Source organism: Phoxinus phoxinus (assembly GCF_949152265.1).
Source record: "Phoxinus phoxinus genome assembly, chromosome: 1".
Taxonomy (NCBI): Eukaryota; Metazoa; Chordata; class Actinopteri; order Cypriniformes; family Leuciscidae; genus Phoxinus; species Phoxinus phoxinus.
In genome coordinates, this window is record NC_136876.1 from 15,029,630 (window position 1) to 15,050,156 (window position 20,527).

A 20,527-nucleotide genomic window follows, 5' to 3' on the forward strand; every position below is an offset into this window, starting at 1 on the left:
TACTGAGTTAATATCAATGTTGGAAACAGAACTTGTGCTGCTGCTTAATGTTTTTTTATAACCTGTATAAAAAAATAATATAAAAATATTATAAACAATTTACACTACTGTTCGAAAGTATGTGGTCAGGCTATTTTTCTTCCGTTTCTTTCTTTCTTTTTTTTTCTTTTTTTTAGAAAGAAATTAATACTTTTATTCAGCAAGGATGTTTTAAATTGATAAAAAGTTATAGTAAATATTTATAATGTAGAAAATATTTTTAACTTTTTATTCATCAGTGAATCCTGGAAAAAAAACTTCACAGGTTCCAATATATATATATATATATATATATATATATTAGGCACAGGCAACACAACTGTTTCCAACATTGATAATAATCAAACCAGCACATTAGACTGATTTCTGAAGGATCGTGTGACAAAGTAGATCATGTGACACTGGAGTAATAGCTGATACAATATTACTTTTTTTTAATGAAATAAATGCAGACTTGATGAGCATACTCCTTTCAAAAACAAATAAACATAAGTAATGTTTCCAAACTTTTGACCTGTACTTTTATACTTCAGCTATTGTCGAATGATTATGGAACCAGTCGGGGGACTCGTCTATTTAACAGCTGTCACTGTCGTCCAATCAGCGTCCGCAAAATCCGGAACCTTTGGTGCACTGACCAATCAGCGCGCAAACCAATCCGCTTCCCCCGACGCGTCACTGGAGCTGTCTCTGAACAGTCTGGCGGGAGACAATCGCGGCTCGTGTTGTCAGTCGGTTTATGAACGGTGCTCGCGAAATAATATTTGTTTTATACATCTACACGTTATTCTAGATCATATCTTGCGTGCTTGTTTATTTTAATTTGGGAGGAGAGAGCATAGACTTCTCTATTCTCCTGCTTTAACAGTATATAGTCTGCGGTATTGGACTTTCACAACATAAAATAGCTCGCAAGCTAACAAGTGCAGCCGAGCGTTTATGTTAACGTTACTTTAAAGGCGTCTGTTGAGTATTTAAATTGGGTTTCGGTCTTTTGAGTTGTAAATTGTGACACTTTCCTTGTTACCATAGTAAGTTAGAGCAATGGCAAAAGTACAAGTGCTAAATGTAGCTGTCCTGGACAACCCAAGTCCATTTGGAAACCCGTTTCAATTTGAAATAACGTTTGAGTGCATGGAGGACCTTCCTGAGGGTGAGTGATTAAGTTTAATTTAATTTTGATGCATTTTCTCGATGTCCTTTATTGGCTAACGTTAGCTAGCTAACGCGCTAACTCCCCCAGATGACGTCACTCAGAATGGCGGGTGATTGAGGCGTGCGAGAAAGCTTTATTCATTATTACTCAAGCTCACCATCACTCCTCATCTGACCCTGTGTCTTGCCATAAAGATAGAAGATAGCTGTGTGTACTTCTAAGAAAAACATCGTGTTAGTATGCGTGTATATAACTATGTTATTATGTAAACTCATAACTAACTGCAATAATACATATTGATGGTATTTAATTACTAAAACCTCCCAAATTAGCAAATGCATTAACGTTACTGCAATTCCACATGTTTTCTATGAAACTTAAAAGTGAGATCTGCCCAACAGTATCCGTTTCCCTTACAAAATATGCAAGAGTAATCCCAATTAAATCCAGTCCAAATGTCAGTAGTTTGAATAGTCTCATTTCTTTTGATTATTTTAATTACTTCTATGTAATAAAGCACTTTGAATTACCATTGTCAATGAGATGTGCTCAAAAGTTTGAAATAATTAAGATTTTTAAAACTTGTAAACAATTTGAACGTTTTTTGAATGTCTATTATGTTTACAAAGTCTGCATTCATTTGACGAAAAATACAGAAACGTATTAATATTGTGAATAATTATTGAAATTTAAAAGAACTAGTTTATATTTTAAAATATATTTTTTTTCCTGTGATGCAAAGCTGAATTTCCAGCATCATTACTGCAGTCTTCAGTGTCACATGATGCTTCAGAAATCATTATAATATGATGATTTGATGCTCAAGAAATATTTCTGAGTATTATCAATGTCGAAAACAGTTGTGCTGCTTATTTTTGTGAAAAATTGTTCTGAAAGCTGTTTTTTTTTCAAGATTCTTTTGATGATTCAAGAAGTTTAAAAGAACAGCATTTGTTTAAAATATAAATCTTTTGTAACATTATAGTTTTCTTAACTGTCACTTTTGAATGGTAGTGTATCATGGTTTCCACAAAAATGTAAAGCAGCAGAACTGATTTCTGAAGGATCATGTGACTGAAGACTGGAGCAATGGGTGCTGAAAATTCAGCTTTATAATCACAAAATATATTAAGATAATAAACTATTAGCTTATTGTTTTTTATTGCATTTAATTAAATAAACGCAGCCTCAAAAACATAAAGAAAAAGCGTAATACTTCATTATTCCAAACATTTGAACGGTAGTGTGTGCATACAGGTGAAACTCGAAAAATTACAATATGGTGCAAAAGTTCATTTATTTCAGTAATTCAACTTAAAAGGTGAAACCAATATATTATATAGACTCATTACATGCAAAGTGAGAGATTTCAAGCCTTTATTTGTTATAATTTTGATGCTTATGAAAACCTTTTCATAATATTGTAATTTGAATTTGGGGTTTTCATAAGCTGTAAGCCATAATCTTCAAAATTATAACTAATAAAGGCTTGAAATATCTCACTTTTCATGTAATGAGTCTATATAATATATTAGTTTCACCTGTTAAGTTGAATTACTAAAATAAATGAACTTTTGCACCATATTCTTATTTTTCGAGTTTCACCTGCAGTTCATTTTTTCTGAATAGTGAATTAATTGAGCATTAACATGTAATTATTGTGTTTCTGTGTTCTAGATCTCGAATGGAAGATTATTTACGTCGGCTCAGCAGAAAGTGAGGAGTATGATCAGACTCTTGACTCTGTCCTGGTTGGTCCAGTTCCTGCAGGCCGACACATGTTTGTTTTTCAGGTGAGTTCATAACATTGGCAGTATGAGCCACAAATAATCTTTTAGAAGTTTAACAGTCATGTTTGTAAAAGTCAAGTTCATTTATTCGATTGCTTTGCATTAGATTTAAATGTATTCTAGCAAAACATTTCTTACTAAACGCAAATTATTTTAAAAAAGCAGCGTAACATCAAAAAAGTGATCCTCATTGGTTCTAGCGGAAGCTCAAACTGCGGCGTAACATCCAAAAATGAACCTCATTGGTAGGGTTGGGTACCAAAACCTATATGTCCGATATGTACCGGACCGAATCAGAGCGCAGGTTTCGATGCCTCATTTTTGTGCCACTTAAATGCCTGAGCTGTCGAGGTCTTTAAGTGAGTCATTAAACCGTTGATTAAATGAACACGTTCAAAAACTCAGATTCATTCAAAGATAGATGTGTTAAAGGGCACCTATTATGACATTTAAAATGTTCCTAATGTTGTTTTGGGAGTCCCCAACAACAGTTTTACATGCATGCAATGACAAAAAACACTTTAGTTGTCCTATAATATGCATTTATTTTTACCTGATTTTCTCACCGACTCCCAAATGATTCGTTCAACGACTCATTTTTCAAACCCCGCCTTTGCGCGACGCTAATCTGCGTTGATTGGTCAGATGACCCAGCAGTGTTTACAGAGATAATACTTATTGTTTAACACGGAGTGCAATGATGCTTTTATCAATTAAATTGTATTATAATAATGATTATGGTCCACGGCTTTGTAGTTTGTAGTAAAAAACTAAAAATAAGATAATTTAATGTTATGTTAGCGAGCATAGCCCAGAGTTCATATTGTAAAAGCACAATCAGTCTTTGTTTGCATTAGCCCGATGCATAAACATAACGTTTTTACAAAAAAAAAAATGCAGTTACGTTACGAGGTATTAATCTATTCTTTAAGACAACTCCGAAAACAACGACAAACACTTCACATATCTCAATACAATTGTCATTGAAGACCTAGAAGCTAAACGGTGCTTACACAACAATCAAAATAATTATTAAGCATGCTACATAAAACATAAAAGCAACAATTATTAATAACACTTACAGGTTGTGATACGGAGGAGGAAGCTGATGCAAATACACTTGGAACTGAACCTTCCTTCAATATCAGCCGGCTCGCGAATCCAAGTTTGATTGCATTTAAGTTGGTAAAGCAATCGTCTTCAAAATGGCGCGAACAAAGCACAAGGCTCGGACTATACTTCTGTGGTATAGTTGTATAGGCCTATATGAATTGTAGCCACTTAGTCTTCAAATGCTGACTTCACTCGAGTTGCACTTCAGAACACAGCGTCTCGTCGCCATGATGTTGTCAAGTTTTCCCTGGAGCGCAATAAGTGGGCGTATCGTATTCAAATAACTTGACAAGTTGACGTCATCTAGTCAGAGAAAAAGCTTCGGTCTTCTAACGATTCATAAAAATTACTCTGAGTCGACTCTTACTTTTGAAAGACAATAACTTTATATACGGTGCACTTTCATATTTCAAACTTTGCAGGATGTTTTTGTTTACTACGATCTATGTTACACACTACATGAAAGGTACATTTCAAAATTCCATAATAGGTGCCCTTTAAACAAGGTGTTGAAATTATTTTAACTGAGCACTACTTTACAAGGCTCTGCTGAGAAGCAGTTAGGGGTGTAACGGTTCACAAAATTCACAGGTCGGTTCGGTACGTTTTCGATACAGCAAAAAGAAAGAAATGCCAGAGAAATTTCCTTGATTTTTTTTATTAAAACTAACATCATAAAGTATGATATTTTTTTTACTTTGAACAATGATGGAGCTATCTACCCGTCTTCTTAGCAGCATATAAGACAAAAACAGATTCTTAAAATAAATGAAATGTAATATTTTTGTAGTTTGAAACAAATACAAAGAAAATAAATTTTTTATATGGAACTCGGTGTGCTTTTACTCAATTTTAAGTGTTTTTTCCCCCGGAAAGCTGAAGGTGTGTCCACTAAATGCTGTGGGGATAGTTTGCAGCGTGTCTGTGTCTCCTGGTTTCCGTCTAGGTCCAGTTATTGACACACTGAGGCGATGTCGGCGTAAATGACTTGTTTGAAGTATTCCTACTGGTGACCTATTGTCATGTAGGACTCCAGACTTCCAGAAAATTTTTAAGGGCACAGTTTAAATCAGCCTGCAGCGTAGTTATTCACATTTCCCCCCATTTTGACGTTATTACTGACAAATACCTTGGTAATAAATAGACTTACCGGTAACTAACAGAAATTACAGTGTGCAGTTTTATTTTGCAAGGCTGCAGATTAACATATTTATATAAACATATTTAAGCACTTTATTTTATTTTTTTCTTTGCTGTCTACCTCTCTTATTTTAATTGCTTGTTCTATGTGTCATCATGTGTATGACTGTACAGTTGTACAGTATGTTTCTATCTATTTATGCCTCTTGGCCAGGTCATGTTTGTAAATGAGAAGTGGTTCTCAAACAGTTTAACTAGATAAATAAAGGTTAATTAAAGCATTTTTATTCATAATGTTGAAATAATATTTCAAAAGCAAAACGATATTTGGGAGTGGAAATGGCAGCCACCTACTGGTACCACCTACAATGGTAATTTGATGTCTTTTCATTTTAAATAAGTGTGAAATAATTGTTTTGGTCATCACATTTAAAAAAATAACATTTAAATATGATAATATTTGAGTTTTGAAGTGCTGGAAAAATGTGTGAGACGTACTTGAAAGCATTTTACTATTCCTACCAAACTTTAATGGTTACAGTTAGTGTTGCTTCATTTAATCCATGGGGAATGTTGCTGATCTGTGGACTTAAAGCCTATAACTAGTTCATTCACGGCACAATGTTTCTCCTGGTTTCCACGTCAGCGGTGTTTGATCTAATAGAGATCTACAGTTAATAATGGAGAAATGTGAATGCTTCTCACTAGGTCTTGCTGCGATGTTATTACTTCGGTGGTGAACGAAAAAAACAGCGTTACCCCGACATGGCGGCAACAATAACACAGCAAGGATAAAAGTTACACCGTCTTTCTTTGCATGTACATCTGGGCGGTGTAATGAAACTTTCCCCCCCACACACACTGACGTACATGGAGATTTGTGGGGGCGTGTTTGAACAAAGCGTTTTAGGCGAGAGGCTGAGCCTTAACTTTTATAAAGAATATCTCTTTAGGTTTGACACTTTGAGCTTTGCAACTAGGCCTGTCACTTTTGTGAAAAAAATCCTGTTTGATTTTTGAGACTTAAGTGTTCATTGAATCGATTGTAAAATCGATTTTCCATGTCTAAAGACGTTTCCATTTTTTTTTTTACACCAAATATAGGAAATTTCACGGACAACTAACAGGCATTAAGACGAACGTAAAGAAGGCACTCGAGACGTGCACAAGTCGGCAATATTTCTCATGATTTACTGGCATGAAGTTTCGTGCACAATGACAAACAGGAGTGCAACATTCTCGAAAAACAATAAGCAGAGTGGACTGCCATAACATCAATGAAAAACATTTCTGAAGGCTTCAACATGGCTGTGTTTACGATTAGAAATTGCACCTACTTAGGCGATTGTAGCCCGAATCTGTATCTCTGTATGCATGAGACTGTCTGAATACCGGCAGAATTCACATTTTTGTTGTATAAAGAGACTCATTATGCAGAAGTATAATTTGCTGTTATTGTAACGTCTGACAGAGAGTTTGAAGAATAGGAAGACAGTGCAAACGAACTGGTAGTTCCACGAGTCTTTTATAGATGTTTCCTCTCAGTTAAGCACACTCTTCACATACATGTCAAAGAGCGAATTTTAACAGGGAAAAGAAAACACTCTCAAACATACTACAAATCAATAGAATTGCTGGAATAAAGAAAGTGATCAGCATTCAAAATGCTAAATAAGCGCTGCTTTGTTTATGGTTTGTATATGGTTTGTATATCTGCAGTCCTAGTTTCGGTTTGCCTTTTTGAATGACGAACTAGACTTGATATTTCCTTACACTCAGGCGCTGAATGCACATACTAGTTGACAGTCGCCTTTAGTCCTTTTGATGTGTTCAAGCGCAGCTTTTGTCAGGGACAAAACAGTCAGATTTCGTCGCCACTAGCTCCTTTACATCAAATACGGTTCCTTTACATCAAATACGGTTCCTTTACATCAATTACGGTTCCTTTACATCAAATACGGTTCCTTTACATCAATTACGGTTCCTTTACATCAAATACGGTTCCTTTACATCAATTACGGTTCCTTTACATCAATTACGGTTCCTTTACATCAAATACGGTTCCTTTACATCAAATACGGTTCCTTTACATCAAATACGGTTCCTTTACATCAAATACGGTTCCTTTACATCAATTACGGTTCCTTTACATCAAATACGGTTCCTTTACATCAAATACGGTTCCTTTACATCAAATACGGTTCCTTTACATCAAATACGGTTCCTTTACATCAATTACGGTTCCTTTACATCAAATACGGTTCCTTTACATCAAATACGGTTCCTTTACATCAAATACGGTTCCTTTACATCAAATACGGTTCCTTTACATCAAATACGGTTCCTTTACATCAAATACGGTTCCTTTACATCAAATACGGTTCCTTTACATCAAATACGGTTCCTTTACATCAAATACGGTTCCTTTACATCAAATACGGTTCCTTTACATCAATTACGGTTCCTTTACATCAAATACGGTTCCTTTACATCAATTACGGTTCCTTTACATCAAATACGGTTCCTTTACATCAATTACGGTTCCTTTACATCAAATACGGTTCCTTTACATCAAATACGGTTCCTTTACATCAAATACGGTTCCTTTACATCAAATACGGTTCCTTTACATCAATTACGGTTCCTTTACATCAATTACGGTTCCTTTACATCAAATACGGTTCCTTTACATCAAATACGGTTCCTTTACATCAAATACGGTTCCTTTACATCAAATACGGTTCCTTTACATCAAATACGGTTCCTTTACATCAAATACGGTTCCTTTACATCAAATACGGTTCCTTTACATCAAATACGGTTCCTTTACATCAAATACGGTTCCTTTACATCAAATACGGTTCCTTTACATCAAATACGGTTCCTTTACATCAAACTCCTTTACAGTGGTTGAGGAGAGATCCTCTGATATGATAGCGCTTTGTACAGTAGTACACTAAAGCGCTATTTAAATGTCTCATTTCATTTTAAATGGGAATTCACTGTTTTACTCTCTCATGCCGTAACTTTCTTCAATGGAACAGATTTAGCAGAGCATGAGTGAATTTTGTGTTGTGTGTATTTGGGTTTTTTAATGGGTGAACCGTTCATGTAATGTTGTTCTGTATTATAAAATGTACACATTTAGACAATTAGTGCACTTATCCTGTATTTACACCCAGTTTGAGTCATGCAAGTGTTCGAAGTAATATTTGTCTCTTTTTTTTTCTTTTTTTCTTTGCAACAGGCAGAAGCCCCAAACCCTGCCCTCATACCTGAGAGCGATGCTGTGGGTGTTACTGTTGCTCTGATCACATGCACATACAGAGGACAGGAGTTCATACGCATCGGCTACTATGTTAACAATGAGTATACGGACACGGAGCTTCGTGAGAACCCGCCCAATAAACCCAACTATGGACAGGTGAGAGACTCATTTCTTACAGACCCTGTGAAATTAAAACTGCAGTTTCGCAGCTTTCAGTCCATGTAGTGTTCAGTGGCGCCTCCAGAAATTTTTCATAGGGCTGGCCAGATGGGGCCACTTAAAATCTTGGGGTGGCACACCAAAACTATAAACCATAATTTCAGAATTGTATTCTACTGTTGTAGTAACCCATACGGAAATGTAATATATGACATATCCCTATATCGCTAGTGATGCCGTCATATATGTTAAATATAACATATCTCTATATTTATGTTAATATAGGGTTTTAACATATATAAATTTGCCATATTAAATGAGTATATTGACATATATTAATATGATGTATATGATTATTATTTATATAATACTGTAGTGCTGTGTTGAAAAAATCGATTCACCAATTCTGAATCGATTTTCATATTAATTTCTAAAGATCGATCCGTAACTCAGAGGATCGATTTAATAACAGGCCTACATTTTCCCCATAAACACACTGAGACACGGCGACCGGCGGCGCTGCTAATGCGGTTTCTCTGAATCCACTTGTTAACGAGAGGAGGAAAGAGCCGTTCATAGCGCGTTTTTTGCGCGTGCAAATTCGTTTTCTAAGCGCGCCTCTGTTCATGGTTGCATAGCAACGACAGACGCAACGGGAAAGCACGCGCTTGTGGAGAGGAGAAAGCGGTGCAAACTGCGCTCTCCATGATGACGAGGAAGTATCATCAAATAATTAATTGATTTCTAGCCCTTGCATTAGCTTTACTACTAGATATATTCATTGAGATGAGAAATAAAAAGCCGCCCTGTACAGCTATGATCAGCTGTTCGGCCGAGCTTTCCATGTTGTTACGGAAAGGCCGCTGGTTTTTGTCACATGACCTGTTGAGATGCATTGAAGTGCTTCTCACTGAATTTGCACGCGCATAAAACGCGATATGTGAACGGCCCCTAAAGTGGTATCGTGTGCGGTTGTTTCTAGTTTAAAAGGCCTTCTAAATATGAACGCAGTTTTGGATTAAATAAAAGGACAGTCAAGTCAAATAAAACACGTTTTATCTCCTGTTTAGTTGGTAACACTACAATAAGATAGCATTCATTAACATTAATGCCTTATCTAACATCAATAAATTGAGTGAACAATACATTTTTACAACATTAATGTATGTTTGTGAATGTTATTTAATACAAACACTTGATTGTTCATGAACAATAAAAACTTTTGATTTTAAAAATATAAGATCGGATCGAATCGAATCGAATAATGATAATCGATTCAAGATCTTGAGAATCGGAATCGAATCGATTCTTGAAATTTGAATCGATACCCAGCACTATAATACTGTATGTTTTGACCATATATGTCACCGATATGTTTAATATATGCCAAACTATTTAACTATTTATTTCAAGTCTACAGATCAAGTCTACATATCCACATTTAATTTCAATTTCTATCTCATTATCCACATTTCATTTCAATTTCTATCTCATTTTCGAATCTTTTATAAATAAAATGTATTATTTATTATTATTTTACCTCTTCTTGACCAGCTCATAAAAACAAAACAAATACTACACAAATTCTATTTGAAAACTGATAATTATATATGTGACATGTATGTAAAAAAACACTATTATACATACATCAAATATATGGGCTGGTTTTATATGTCAATTGTTCCATTTTCTAATAGGTTTTATATATGGGTATATATATTTTATATATGTGGATATATTTCATATATGTATATTTCATATACCTAGGCTATGTACATATATTACATTTCCGTATGGATAAACCGGCCTGAAGAAAACTATCAGAAAGACTTAAGGAAACTCCTACTGATATACTTTGGTTTATTGTGTTATATTTAACGGACAGTGCATCACGTTGCATGAATTTCTTAAATGAAATAAACAGAGTTCACAAGCAGGTTAATAATAATACACACACTCCATTTCATCATTGCAAATAACACATAGCCTATGACTCGACTGACAAAACTAGGAACTAACAGACACATGAAGTAAATTTATAAAGTCCAACCTTGCACTTGAAAACAATCTAAACTCTGTTATTATGACGCAGCTCTTATTGGTGCGACTACCAGCAGCGAGAGATGTGAGACCCTGCTGGTGGTGACGTAGCTCCGCCCGCAATATCACGCACACAAATGCGAGTGATGCAACAGCCAATGTCGAGTTTTCCCAATTAATGCATGAATTTAACAGCATTATTTAAACTCTGTTACACATATACATGCACCAGCTAACGACGTTAGCTAGGTAACTCTTGTCAAAACATGTCAAAGACACATCAAAAAGCTGTTTTAACAGTATACTGTAACCATTTGGCACTTAAAAAGCAAGTCACGACACATAATTCCCCGTCTTCTTTTACTAAAGAATATTTTTTACTTATTTACTTACCGGTAGTCTTCGTCTTCTTTCTTAACTTCTTTTAAAATTGTTGACCGACGGGCACGCGCTGAGCTGTTGCTGTCTGAGCGCGCAACAGCGGCATGTACGGAGGGGCGGGGGAGGGGCGGGCTACTGTGTGCGATCGAAAGTCTAGATCAGCTTGCCTGCCTGGCTGTGCATTAGGGATGAAATGCATAATGCTACTAAATTTTTTACTGGCCATTGGGGTGGCCAGTGGGGTGGCCAGGAGTCGGCCACCCCCTGGTGGCGCCATTGGTAGTGTTGTCAAAGTACCGGTACTTCGGTACCAAGTCAGTACTGAAAATGTGACGGTACCAGCATTTATGTAGTACCGGGTAAATTCGGTGCCCACTAATAGGCGCTGCTCCAGACTAACTTTTTTATTAGGAGCACTGTAGCCGATATATACCACAATATAGTGTCTGTGTATATTAAACTGCAAAAAGACTATTTAAATATTAACCCTGCATGTTCTGCTTGTCTCTGTGAATGAATGGCGCAGACGCGCGGTTTCATTTACCTCACACACACACACACACACTGAAGTACGAGTGACGCTTGCGCTGTTTTCAGTCTCTGCTGCCTCAGGATATGACGACATTCATCTCCAGAGCCACTCTGAGAGTCACTTCATGAGCATTTTACCATTTCATTTGAGAAAAACTATCGTCATATCATACACGCACAGAAACTCAAAGGTCTTCACGGCAACCCGTCAAAATAAAAGTTTGGTTTAACTTGAAAAAATTGACAGAAATAATTATATTAGGCTACTGTACACTACAGTAGATTTAGCTACGTCTCCATGTATTAAAAATACTACTACTAATAATAATATGTGCATAAATGGTTGCTTATTTTTCCACTTGATTTTTTTACAAGCAATATTTACATTTAAACAGCATGTAGCCTTCAATGCTTGTATGTATTATTTACTTATGATTACTATCATAAATAAAAAAAAAGAAATTAAATTGGATTTAATATTTTTTTTTCCAAATAGTTAAGTACCGAAATTGGTACCAAGAACCGTAAAATTTTAATGGTATCGGTACCGACTACTGGAATTTTGGTAGCGTGACATCCCTGAGTCCATGTGTGTATCTGTCTATAGAAAATATACAGTTTTCTCTTTTGGAGAAACATATTTCTAATTTCAAATATTGTTGACTCCAAATGAAATGCTCTCTAGAATAACAATGTCCTCCCCTTAAAGTCACCATGAAATAAAAATGGACAAATATTTTTTTTTTGGTGTTGCATTTTAAATGATTCCTCTGTGCACATCCATATTTTTTTTTATTCATCTGTCCTTGTAATTTAAATATGGTTCAATCCCTTTTCTCCAGCAACCTGTCACTGCACAACTGACTGAACTTGCATTCACAGAGCTCGAAAGTAACTTTTTTACTTGGTAGCACTGCTGCTTTAAAACTTTACAAATTTAGGAGCACCCACCAAATTTGACGTTTAGCTCTGCCAGTAGAGCGGAACGACCGGCAGCATCCTGGTGATTAAAAGCCTTAATAATCGAACCTGATGAACCTGATTTGTTTGCCACACACTTGTCCCTGCTTTTTTTGTGCTTGGCACTCACTCTCTCCGTGTTTAACCAAGCTCTCGCGCTTAAAATGTATTGATTCAGTTGCGAACGCTGTTTTACCAGCAAACTCTGTCCCACCAGCAAACTCTGTCCCACAGGCTTCACAGTGAACGCAATGCATTGAACCATCAGCATAGCGGAGCCACTTGAAATCTTTTAGTCACTCTCTCCGAAAGCTGTGCAATTTCTTTTCAGCTGGTGGATCCACATTAACCACATCACCAACTCCAGGATTATTTGTGACTTTAGGTGACGGCTTACAAAAGAAATCTGTCAGCATTCGTTTTATCTTCTCTCTCAGCCTTTTAAATTTCGCTCGGTGTTTCAAAAGAAATGACAGCAATAGAGAAATAGTGATAGATACCCTATTTGTGTATGTGTTTTTTTGGGGGGGTTGAATTCAAATAAAATGTTTCTGAATAGAACGTCTACTTCATAAATATGAATAATAATAAAAAATAAAATATATATATATAATATATGGTTCAAACCATATATGGAAATGGGTGTGTCCTTATATAGTCACCAGTGAAGCCTGGATGTCATCTAGTGGAAAAGTTTGGTAGTGCGCATAAAGCATTTTTACTGAACAATATTTTTTTAGTTATCAATCTAAAATTGGGAACAGAACTGTTCAGATGTTTGGCTTTGCTTTAAAAAATATATATATATATATATATATTACTTCTACAATAATCTGCCAAGTTGTCCCCTTTAAAAAGACACCATACATATCTCTGTGCTCGGAAATATTCAAGATTTATAACAAATTCTATTAAAAAAAATCAGGTCTATGCTCAAAAAGCAGGACAGACAGTTTACAGGTTAAACAACTTTTTTTATTTCAACAAACTTTAAAGATAAAAAAAAGTTGTTAAACTCAGCAAGACTAGAGTTGAAGAGCTCTGACATACAACAAAGAAATGTTGTGTATTTTGGGTCTGTAGAGTTGCTTTTGAACAGCTCAAGATCATATAAAAATCCTGTATGCAGATTTCACAACACGTCAGCGTGTTGAAACTTTGCATGCATGTTCAGGATCCTAAATGAGAAAGTCGCAACATGTCAAGAAAAACAACATAGGTTTAATAGTATTTCAGACAGCTTGAAAAAATAAATTATAGCTCATTTTTATCTGTGGCTGACATATTTTTCAGTATTGAAATAAGTGGGGAAAAGCTGCTTTTTACTTTCACAGGTTGGTCAAAAAACCAACATGACAAAAAGTTATTAATTTGGGGCTGTGCATTAACCCAAAAACGTAATAGAAATTATGTGTGTATATGTCTAAACACATCAGCGTCAGCGTGTTGAAACTTTGCATGCATGTTTGAGAAAGTCACAATGTCAAAAAAAAAAAAAAAAAAAAAAACGCATTTCAGTCGACTCAAATTAAAGTGCCTTTCTTCATGTGCTTTTCTCTCAGCTCCAGAGGAACATTCTGGCTTCCAATCCTCGTGTAACCAGATTTCACATCAACTGGGAGGGATGTGCTGAGAAAATGGAGGATTCGGAGAACGTGGACCCCGCACCTAACGCCATGCTGCCGCCGTCCTGCACCCCGGGAAAAGCACCTCCGCTGGGACTGGTGCCAGACAACTCCATGGACTGTTTGTAGTGACGCAGGCTCCTGTGAATAATCCCCACATCTCAAGGCTCATCCATGAGCTCAGGTCAATCTGGACACTGTGGAGGAGAGGCGGGAAAAAACACATCAGAGGGGGTCACCTCATTTTGTTACAGTTGTCACGCCTGTTCGAAACAAATCAGGGGTGTGACTGTGCACAATATCCTCCGGTACGCAATAAACATATTTGCCTTTCAGTTTGAAACCTGAATGGAGAGCTGGTGAGTCATGTATCTGAGACATGATTTAGGTATTAGGATGTGCTGCATCTAATGCCGTTTGATCCAAACCCGATCCCCATTCTTAAACCGAAAGGCGATGGAAGATCAGCTCAGTAGATATAAGATGTCAGATGCATAATTCATTTAACAGACACAATCAGCAATACTTGTGTGAAAGGTTGCAGCTACTCTGGATGACATTTTTGTGGGTGGGACTGTATTATATTGTGTATAAATATATATATCTGTCTTTTTGTATGCCAGTTCTCCTTGAAATAAATGTTTTGATACGTGACACTGCTCATCGAAGCCGTTTCACTTTGATTTGTGATGTGCACAGAGTGGATGCAGCTGTGCAGTCTTTTCATTCATAAAAAAGCTGTGTTGCATTATGCAGGAGTGACAGAAGCTTGCTTGTTGCTTGGCAACATGGACTATTGCAGCATCTGTGACAAGACCTCAGTGTTTGGGGATGCACCGATATGTACATTTTGGTCAATACCAATAATTCTTTATATTTGAATGCAGATAACCGATATATTGACCGATAAATCGAAATCCCTTTTAAAAAAAAAAAACTTTTTAAGAGCCTGAATACAAAAACAAAAGCCCTACCATTAAAATCCATGTCCCAAGCACACAATTATAATGTTCTCATAATTTTATGTTGCTCAGCACTTTTTGAAGTGATTTCAATCATATTTCAAATAATTTAAAATCATCATGGTTTTAACATTGAATATGTTAACATTGAATATTGCAATGATGAAGGAATTAAATAATGAAGGAAATACATTATATAATATCGGCCAAAATTTATTATCGGGGCGATAACATTAAAAATTATCATATATCGGTCGATACCGATAAAATGGTGCCCGATATATCGTGCGTCCCTACTCAAAGTATCATATTTTCATCGGTGTTCAATAATATCAGTGACCCCTTACGGGGTTTACTACTACTACTTTACTACTTTGCACAGCATTATTAATGCGGTTGCTATGCACCGTAAAGCGCGCACAGGTTTCCATCTCTTTGCATGGCGAATCCCTTCATTGCAACTGATCGCGCAAATGTGTTGCCGAAATGCATGCAATACCTGCGTAAATGACCTCAGTGTGGTTGTTTTGCAGAAGACAGACCTAGTTTTAATATTCCATAGACGTAGGGTGTTCGCGCGTGCCTCAAATTCTGACCAACTTTCTAAAAATAGACCGTCTTGACGTCATACAGCCTATCACGGATTAGTCTAGCGGGAGGGGTCTGCGCGGCCATTTCGCTAACAAACACAACCGCAGAGGATCATCAAAGGATTGTGAATGAAACCGAATCCGTATTGAGAGAGCAAAACACCGCAGCCCCTTACAAAGACGAAAAGCGAACAGAGAAACTTGTGTTATTAGAATGAAAATAGATGACGTTATTTGTCAGTTTGCGGGGGTGGGATAAAATTCTACAGATAGATATCGGTTGGCCAATCATCGCTCTCCCTGCGCTGGATTGATGACCTCTTATCCAATCAGCTTCTGACTCTGCTAGCGCGTCATAAGCACAGCGGCCAATAGGCATCGCGTTGGGGCGGGTCTCATTGAAGCAGGAGTTCCCTCTAGCTGTGGATAGAGGATTAATGGAGGGGGTCTGACTGTCGAATTATGCGAACTATATAACGTTAGTGCACAAGACCGAATTGCTTTATCAACATAAACAAGCAAACGTTCACGCTACCGAAAAGGTACGGAGAAGTGGGCGTGCTGTGACAGGAATCGCGCACGGACGGTGAAAACAAGGGCTTGTGTCGCTCAAGTCGAGGGCCTCGCTGAGGGTTAGCAGAGCGAGGAAGAGGAGCGAGAGAAGGAGAAGAAGACGGGCTCTTAGTGCTATTTAAACGGACTGGACCCGACCCAGAACAACTGAGAGACGTTACCGAACCCGAAGCACAGCAATCGGACAGCTAATTACTGTTAGCTAGCTAGCGCTCGCTCGCTAGCTAGCTAACCAACTAACCAGCCACTATCAACCTCCAGACTTTATGTGATCTGACAGCATACTGTGATCCAGTGAGTTATGACCAGACATAGCTAGTGCAACGGCCGCAGAAATCGTATGATCATAAAGGGGACGGAGTCTGAAGACAGTTGGCGTAAAGAAAAGTCGATTTAGATCTGTTATACCTGGCCTGCAATCATGGGCAACGCGCCCACCGCCAAGAACAAGGGCAATGAGATGGAGAGTGGTAAGTGCTTGTGTCTGTTTACTTGAATCAGTCGCACTCGGGTTGTGTTTCACAGCATTAGTGTTCCTGGACTCATCTTTTCCTTTCATTTCCATTGAATGAATGACTGACATCGTGGTTAAAGGGATAGTTCACCCATAAATGACCAATCTGTCCTCATAACTTTTCTGTGGAGCACAAAAGGAGAGTTGCATTCACTTTCAAAGTATCAAAAAAGATGCAATTGTGACCGAGGCTGTCAGTTCATGATAACATATCTCTGGGTTGAGAGCAACATGATGGTTAATAAAATAGTATGTTTTCGGCCACACTTTATATTAGGTGTATTTAACTACTGTGTGCCCACATACAAATTGTACTTATTGTGTTGATGTTGTATTGCAAACACTTGTGCTGCTATTGAAGTGGGATATGGGTATTGGCAAAGGTTAGGGAACAGTAAGAAAAAATATAGATTATTAATTACGGCTGTAATTACATGCAGGTATTTTTCAAATATAAGTACAATGTAAAAACATGTAAACAATGTAAAAATATACACATTCCCCATGTAAACTGGGACCAATTTTTTCCATTAAAGTCATGAAACCAATGTTACGATAGTCTATTCTTCCCTATTGTAACCTACATCCTTAGTGAAATGGCGGCTCGAACAAGAATAAATGTTGGGCGGGGTTTGATTTTGTCCATTTGGAATTGATTAGATGGTTGTGGTTTGCTATTGGTTGATCTCATGTGAGTGACAGGTTGATCCCGCCCTCACGCCAGTAAACACGTCACCAGAGAAGAGAAGTCATCGCTGCAAGAGGGAGGGGAAGTTATTTTGATTAAATATTACAAGGATATTAATTAAAAATAACTATGTGTGGACAGAGAATTTTTAATAAATACCGTAATGTTTCATAGAAACAAGAATTGTACATTTTGACTGTTAGCTAGGATCCTATATGATCTTCAAATAAAACTTTTGACTGCTTTGAGATGTTACAGTTAAGTGTGATTGTCAAATTGTCCTTGATTATGAAACTGAGAGCGTCTAAACAAATGAAAGAAATTACACAACACTGTCTATATTTCACATTCAGATTGTGCACTTCCTTTGCAACTAGTCATAACCATTTAATAACTTCTTTATGAATATCGCTACCTATGGATTTATTGGTGCTAGTGGGTATTATAGTGCTCAAAATATTCACTCCGTTTTACTATTACATTTGATACTGCCGAAATATAATAATGCATTTACATTGTCTGCCTAAAAAATGGTTTGTAAGAGTGAATCTAGGGAAATGTTTTCAAGGATTGTTTGTGTAAACACTTGAGATTGTCAGGAAGTTTTGGTGAATTTCTCCAGCCAGCCTCTTGTAGTAATGTTGCACAAGTCAAGAACCTTTTAGGACACATTTGTTGGTTGCAATGCTTGGCAAATGCTATAGAAATGTTAAAGCTGTAGGTTTATTTCTTTAGTTCACCCAGAGAATTACAGTTTTGCTGTAATTTACTCACCCTCATATTATTCCAAACATGAACACAACTAAAGATATTTTAAAGTATATCCAAGCTGCACTTTTCCATACAATGAAATTAAATAGAGACTAGTGTTGTTGATCTCAATAAATGTTAAAAAGAAACATTAATCTCTAGTCCATGCGATCAGTGGGCTTCTTTATTCACTGCTAATCTTCCCTTTTGTCACAGATCTCATTTCCCATTTCACATGGGCTTGTCTTCAAATGTACCGCTTGAAGACACTGTGCGTTATGCCAAGCACTATCGGTTTTACGTGTCGCATTATGGCGCCAAGCCTGGATATTTGGAAATGTGTTATGAACTGTGGTAGAAGGAAAGATTTTGTGCTAATAATCACTTAAATTTGTGTCTTGTTTATCATACAAAGCTACCCTATAGCTTCAAAATACTTGGGCTAGTGTGCACGAGTCTATTTGATTGTGCTTTTTTGGATACATCTTTCACTGTATTGAAAACATAGGCTTGAAATGTCGTGTTGACATGACACGTGTGTGTGTGTGTGTTCCACAAAAGACGCAAGTTCAACCGTTTCAAAACAAAACTGAGGCGAGTTTATGTTGACTTGTCTTTTTTTCTTAGTCTCTACAAGAAGGTCATGTTTGTGTGTTTCTTTGGGAAAGTATTGTGAATGTAAATCAGATATGCAAGATGATTTTGTGTACCTGTAAACTGTATGTTTACCATGTCCTATTTATAGAGAGCAATAGCTGTGAAGGTGCGGTCACATTAGCTAAATTTCTTGTGCAAATGGACTCCATTGTCAATAATGTAGAGATGTATGAAGAGCACTACTCGCACAGAAGTCAATTTCAAACCAAGAAGCTTTCTGTTGGTCAATGCGGTAAAACTCCCCGATTGCACGCGTTCTTATTAGGATGACTGGATTTCGCCTACAAATCTGTTTTTGTCGTGACAGTGTGAACGGCACAAACCACATGAAATCTGATCTTTTCAATTCTGATTTTGGGCCACTTCCATATGTGGTATTAAAGGATTAGTTCACTTTCAAATGAAAATGTCCTGATAATTTACTCACCCCCATGTCATCCAAGATGTCCATGTCTTTCTTTCTGCAGTCGAAAAGAAATTAAGGTTTTTGAGGAATACATTTCAGGATTTTTTTTCATATAATGGCAACCAACCATTGAAATTTTCAAAGAGGGTTCAAATGTGAGTTTCAATGCAGCTTCAAAGTCTCTACACGATCCCAGTCAAGAAATAAGGGTCTTATCTAGCGAATCGAGGGGTCAGTTTCTTAAAAAAAAAAAAAAAACACAAATGCCCGTCTTGTACCATCTCGGAGATGCATTACGCCACGCATTACGTCATCACGTTGGAAAGGTCACAAAATAAATTAAAATAAATTAAAACAAAGATGTCGGAGGATTTTGAAGAAAATGAGATGGAGTTTTTTGCCCTTCCCTACTTCTTTGAACCGGAGTACACAGACAAATAACTTAGATGACGTGAACGTGACCTTTCCAACGTGATGATGCAATGCGTGGCGCATCTCAGAGATGGTACACGACGGGCATTTGAGGTTAAAAAGTATATAATTTTAATTTGTTTTAGAAAATGACCGATTATTTCTCTAGATAAGACCCTTATTTCTCGACTGGGATCGCGTTGAGCCTTTGAAGCTGCATTGAGACTGACATTTGAACCTTCAAACCGTTGGTTGCCATAGAAGTCCATTTATATGGAGAAAAACCCTGGAATATTTTTCTTAACCTTAGTTTCATTTCGACTGAAGAAAGAAAGACATGGACATCTTGGATGACATCGGGGTGGGTAAATTATCAAGAGCAACATTCGCCAAAATTTTGTGCTCATTGGAGTCACTTCTTCAAAGATTTTACATATTCAATGTTATCAAGGCAGTTGCGAAAGGCAGTCAGTGAAGGACGGTGATGTGTCAGAACTCACAAGTATTACAGTGACATGTACAAGCAAAACACGAGCACTCGTATCATAAATGTTTAAAAACTGCGCTCTTTCGCATCCTCGTCTTTGTTTTTTATATTGCCTGGCAATGCCAGCGCATAAGATCGCTGGCTTCCGTGGCAGATCACACTATAAATAAACGCGTAATCACTTACTTCATGTCATCCGTGTTTACTTCCGTATGACAGTGTGCTGCGTGACGTCTTTTTATCGTTATTTTGGGCACGCGGGTCTGGACCATGATCTGTTCACACTG

The 20,527-nt window shown here is 37.0% G+C and overlaps 2 protein-coding genes across 2 annotated transcripts in view; both read left to right on the plus strand.

Annotated features, from left to right (window-relative positions):
• Positions 1-612: 612 nt before the first annotated feature.
• On the plus strand, positions 613-14,860 carry asf1ba (anti-silencing function 1Ba histone chaperone). Its single transcript, XM_079604970.1, has 4 exons — positions 613-1,192; positions 2,873-2,988; positions 8,486-8,662; positions 14,140-14,860. The coding sequence occupies exons 1-4, from the start codon at positions 1,084-1,086 to the stop codon at positions 14,329-14,331; spliced, it is 594 nt and encodes a 197-aa protein (XP_079461096.1). The 5' UTR covers positions 613-1,083; the 3' UTR covers positions 14,332-14,860.
• A 992-nt stretch (positions 14,861-15,852) lies between these two features.
• Positions 15,853-20,527, plus strand: part of prkacaa (protein kinase, cAMP-dependent, catalytic, alpha-a) — a 34,010-nt gene continuing 29,335 nt past the window's right edge. Inside the window, exon 1 of the mRNA XM_079604942.1 lies at positions 15,853-16,797. Coding sequence (XP_079461068.1) covers positions 16,749-16,797 — 49 coding nt within the window. The 5' untranslated portion in view covers positions 15,853-16,748. The remainder of the gene's footprint in view (positions 16,798-20,527) is intronic.

Excerpts from the sequence above, each read along its gene's own strand:
- asf1ba (XM_079604970.1), top strand. The coding sequence starts at position 1,084 with ATGGCAAAAGTACAAGTGCTAAATGTAGCTGTCCTGGACAACCCAAGT. Across the intron at positions 2,989-8,485 it reads GACACATGTTTGTTTTTCAG|GCAGAAGCCCCAAACCCTGC; the intron begins GTGAGTTCATAA and ends TCTTTGCAACAG. Across the intron at positions 8,663-14,139 it reads ATAAACCCAACTATGGACAG|CTCCAGAGGAACATTCTGGC; the intron begins GTGAGAGACTCA and ends CTTTTCTCTCAG.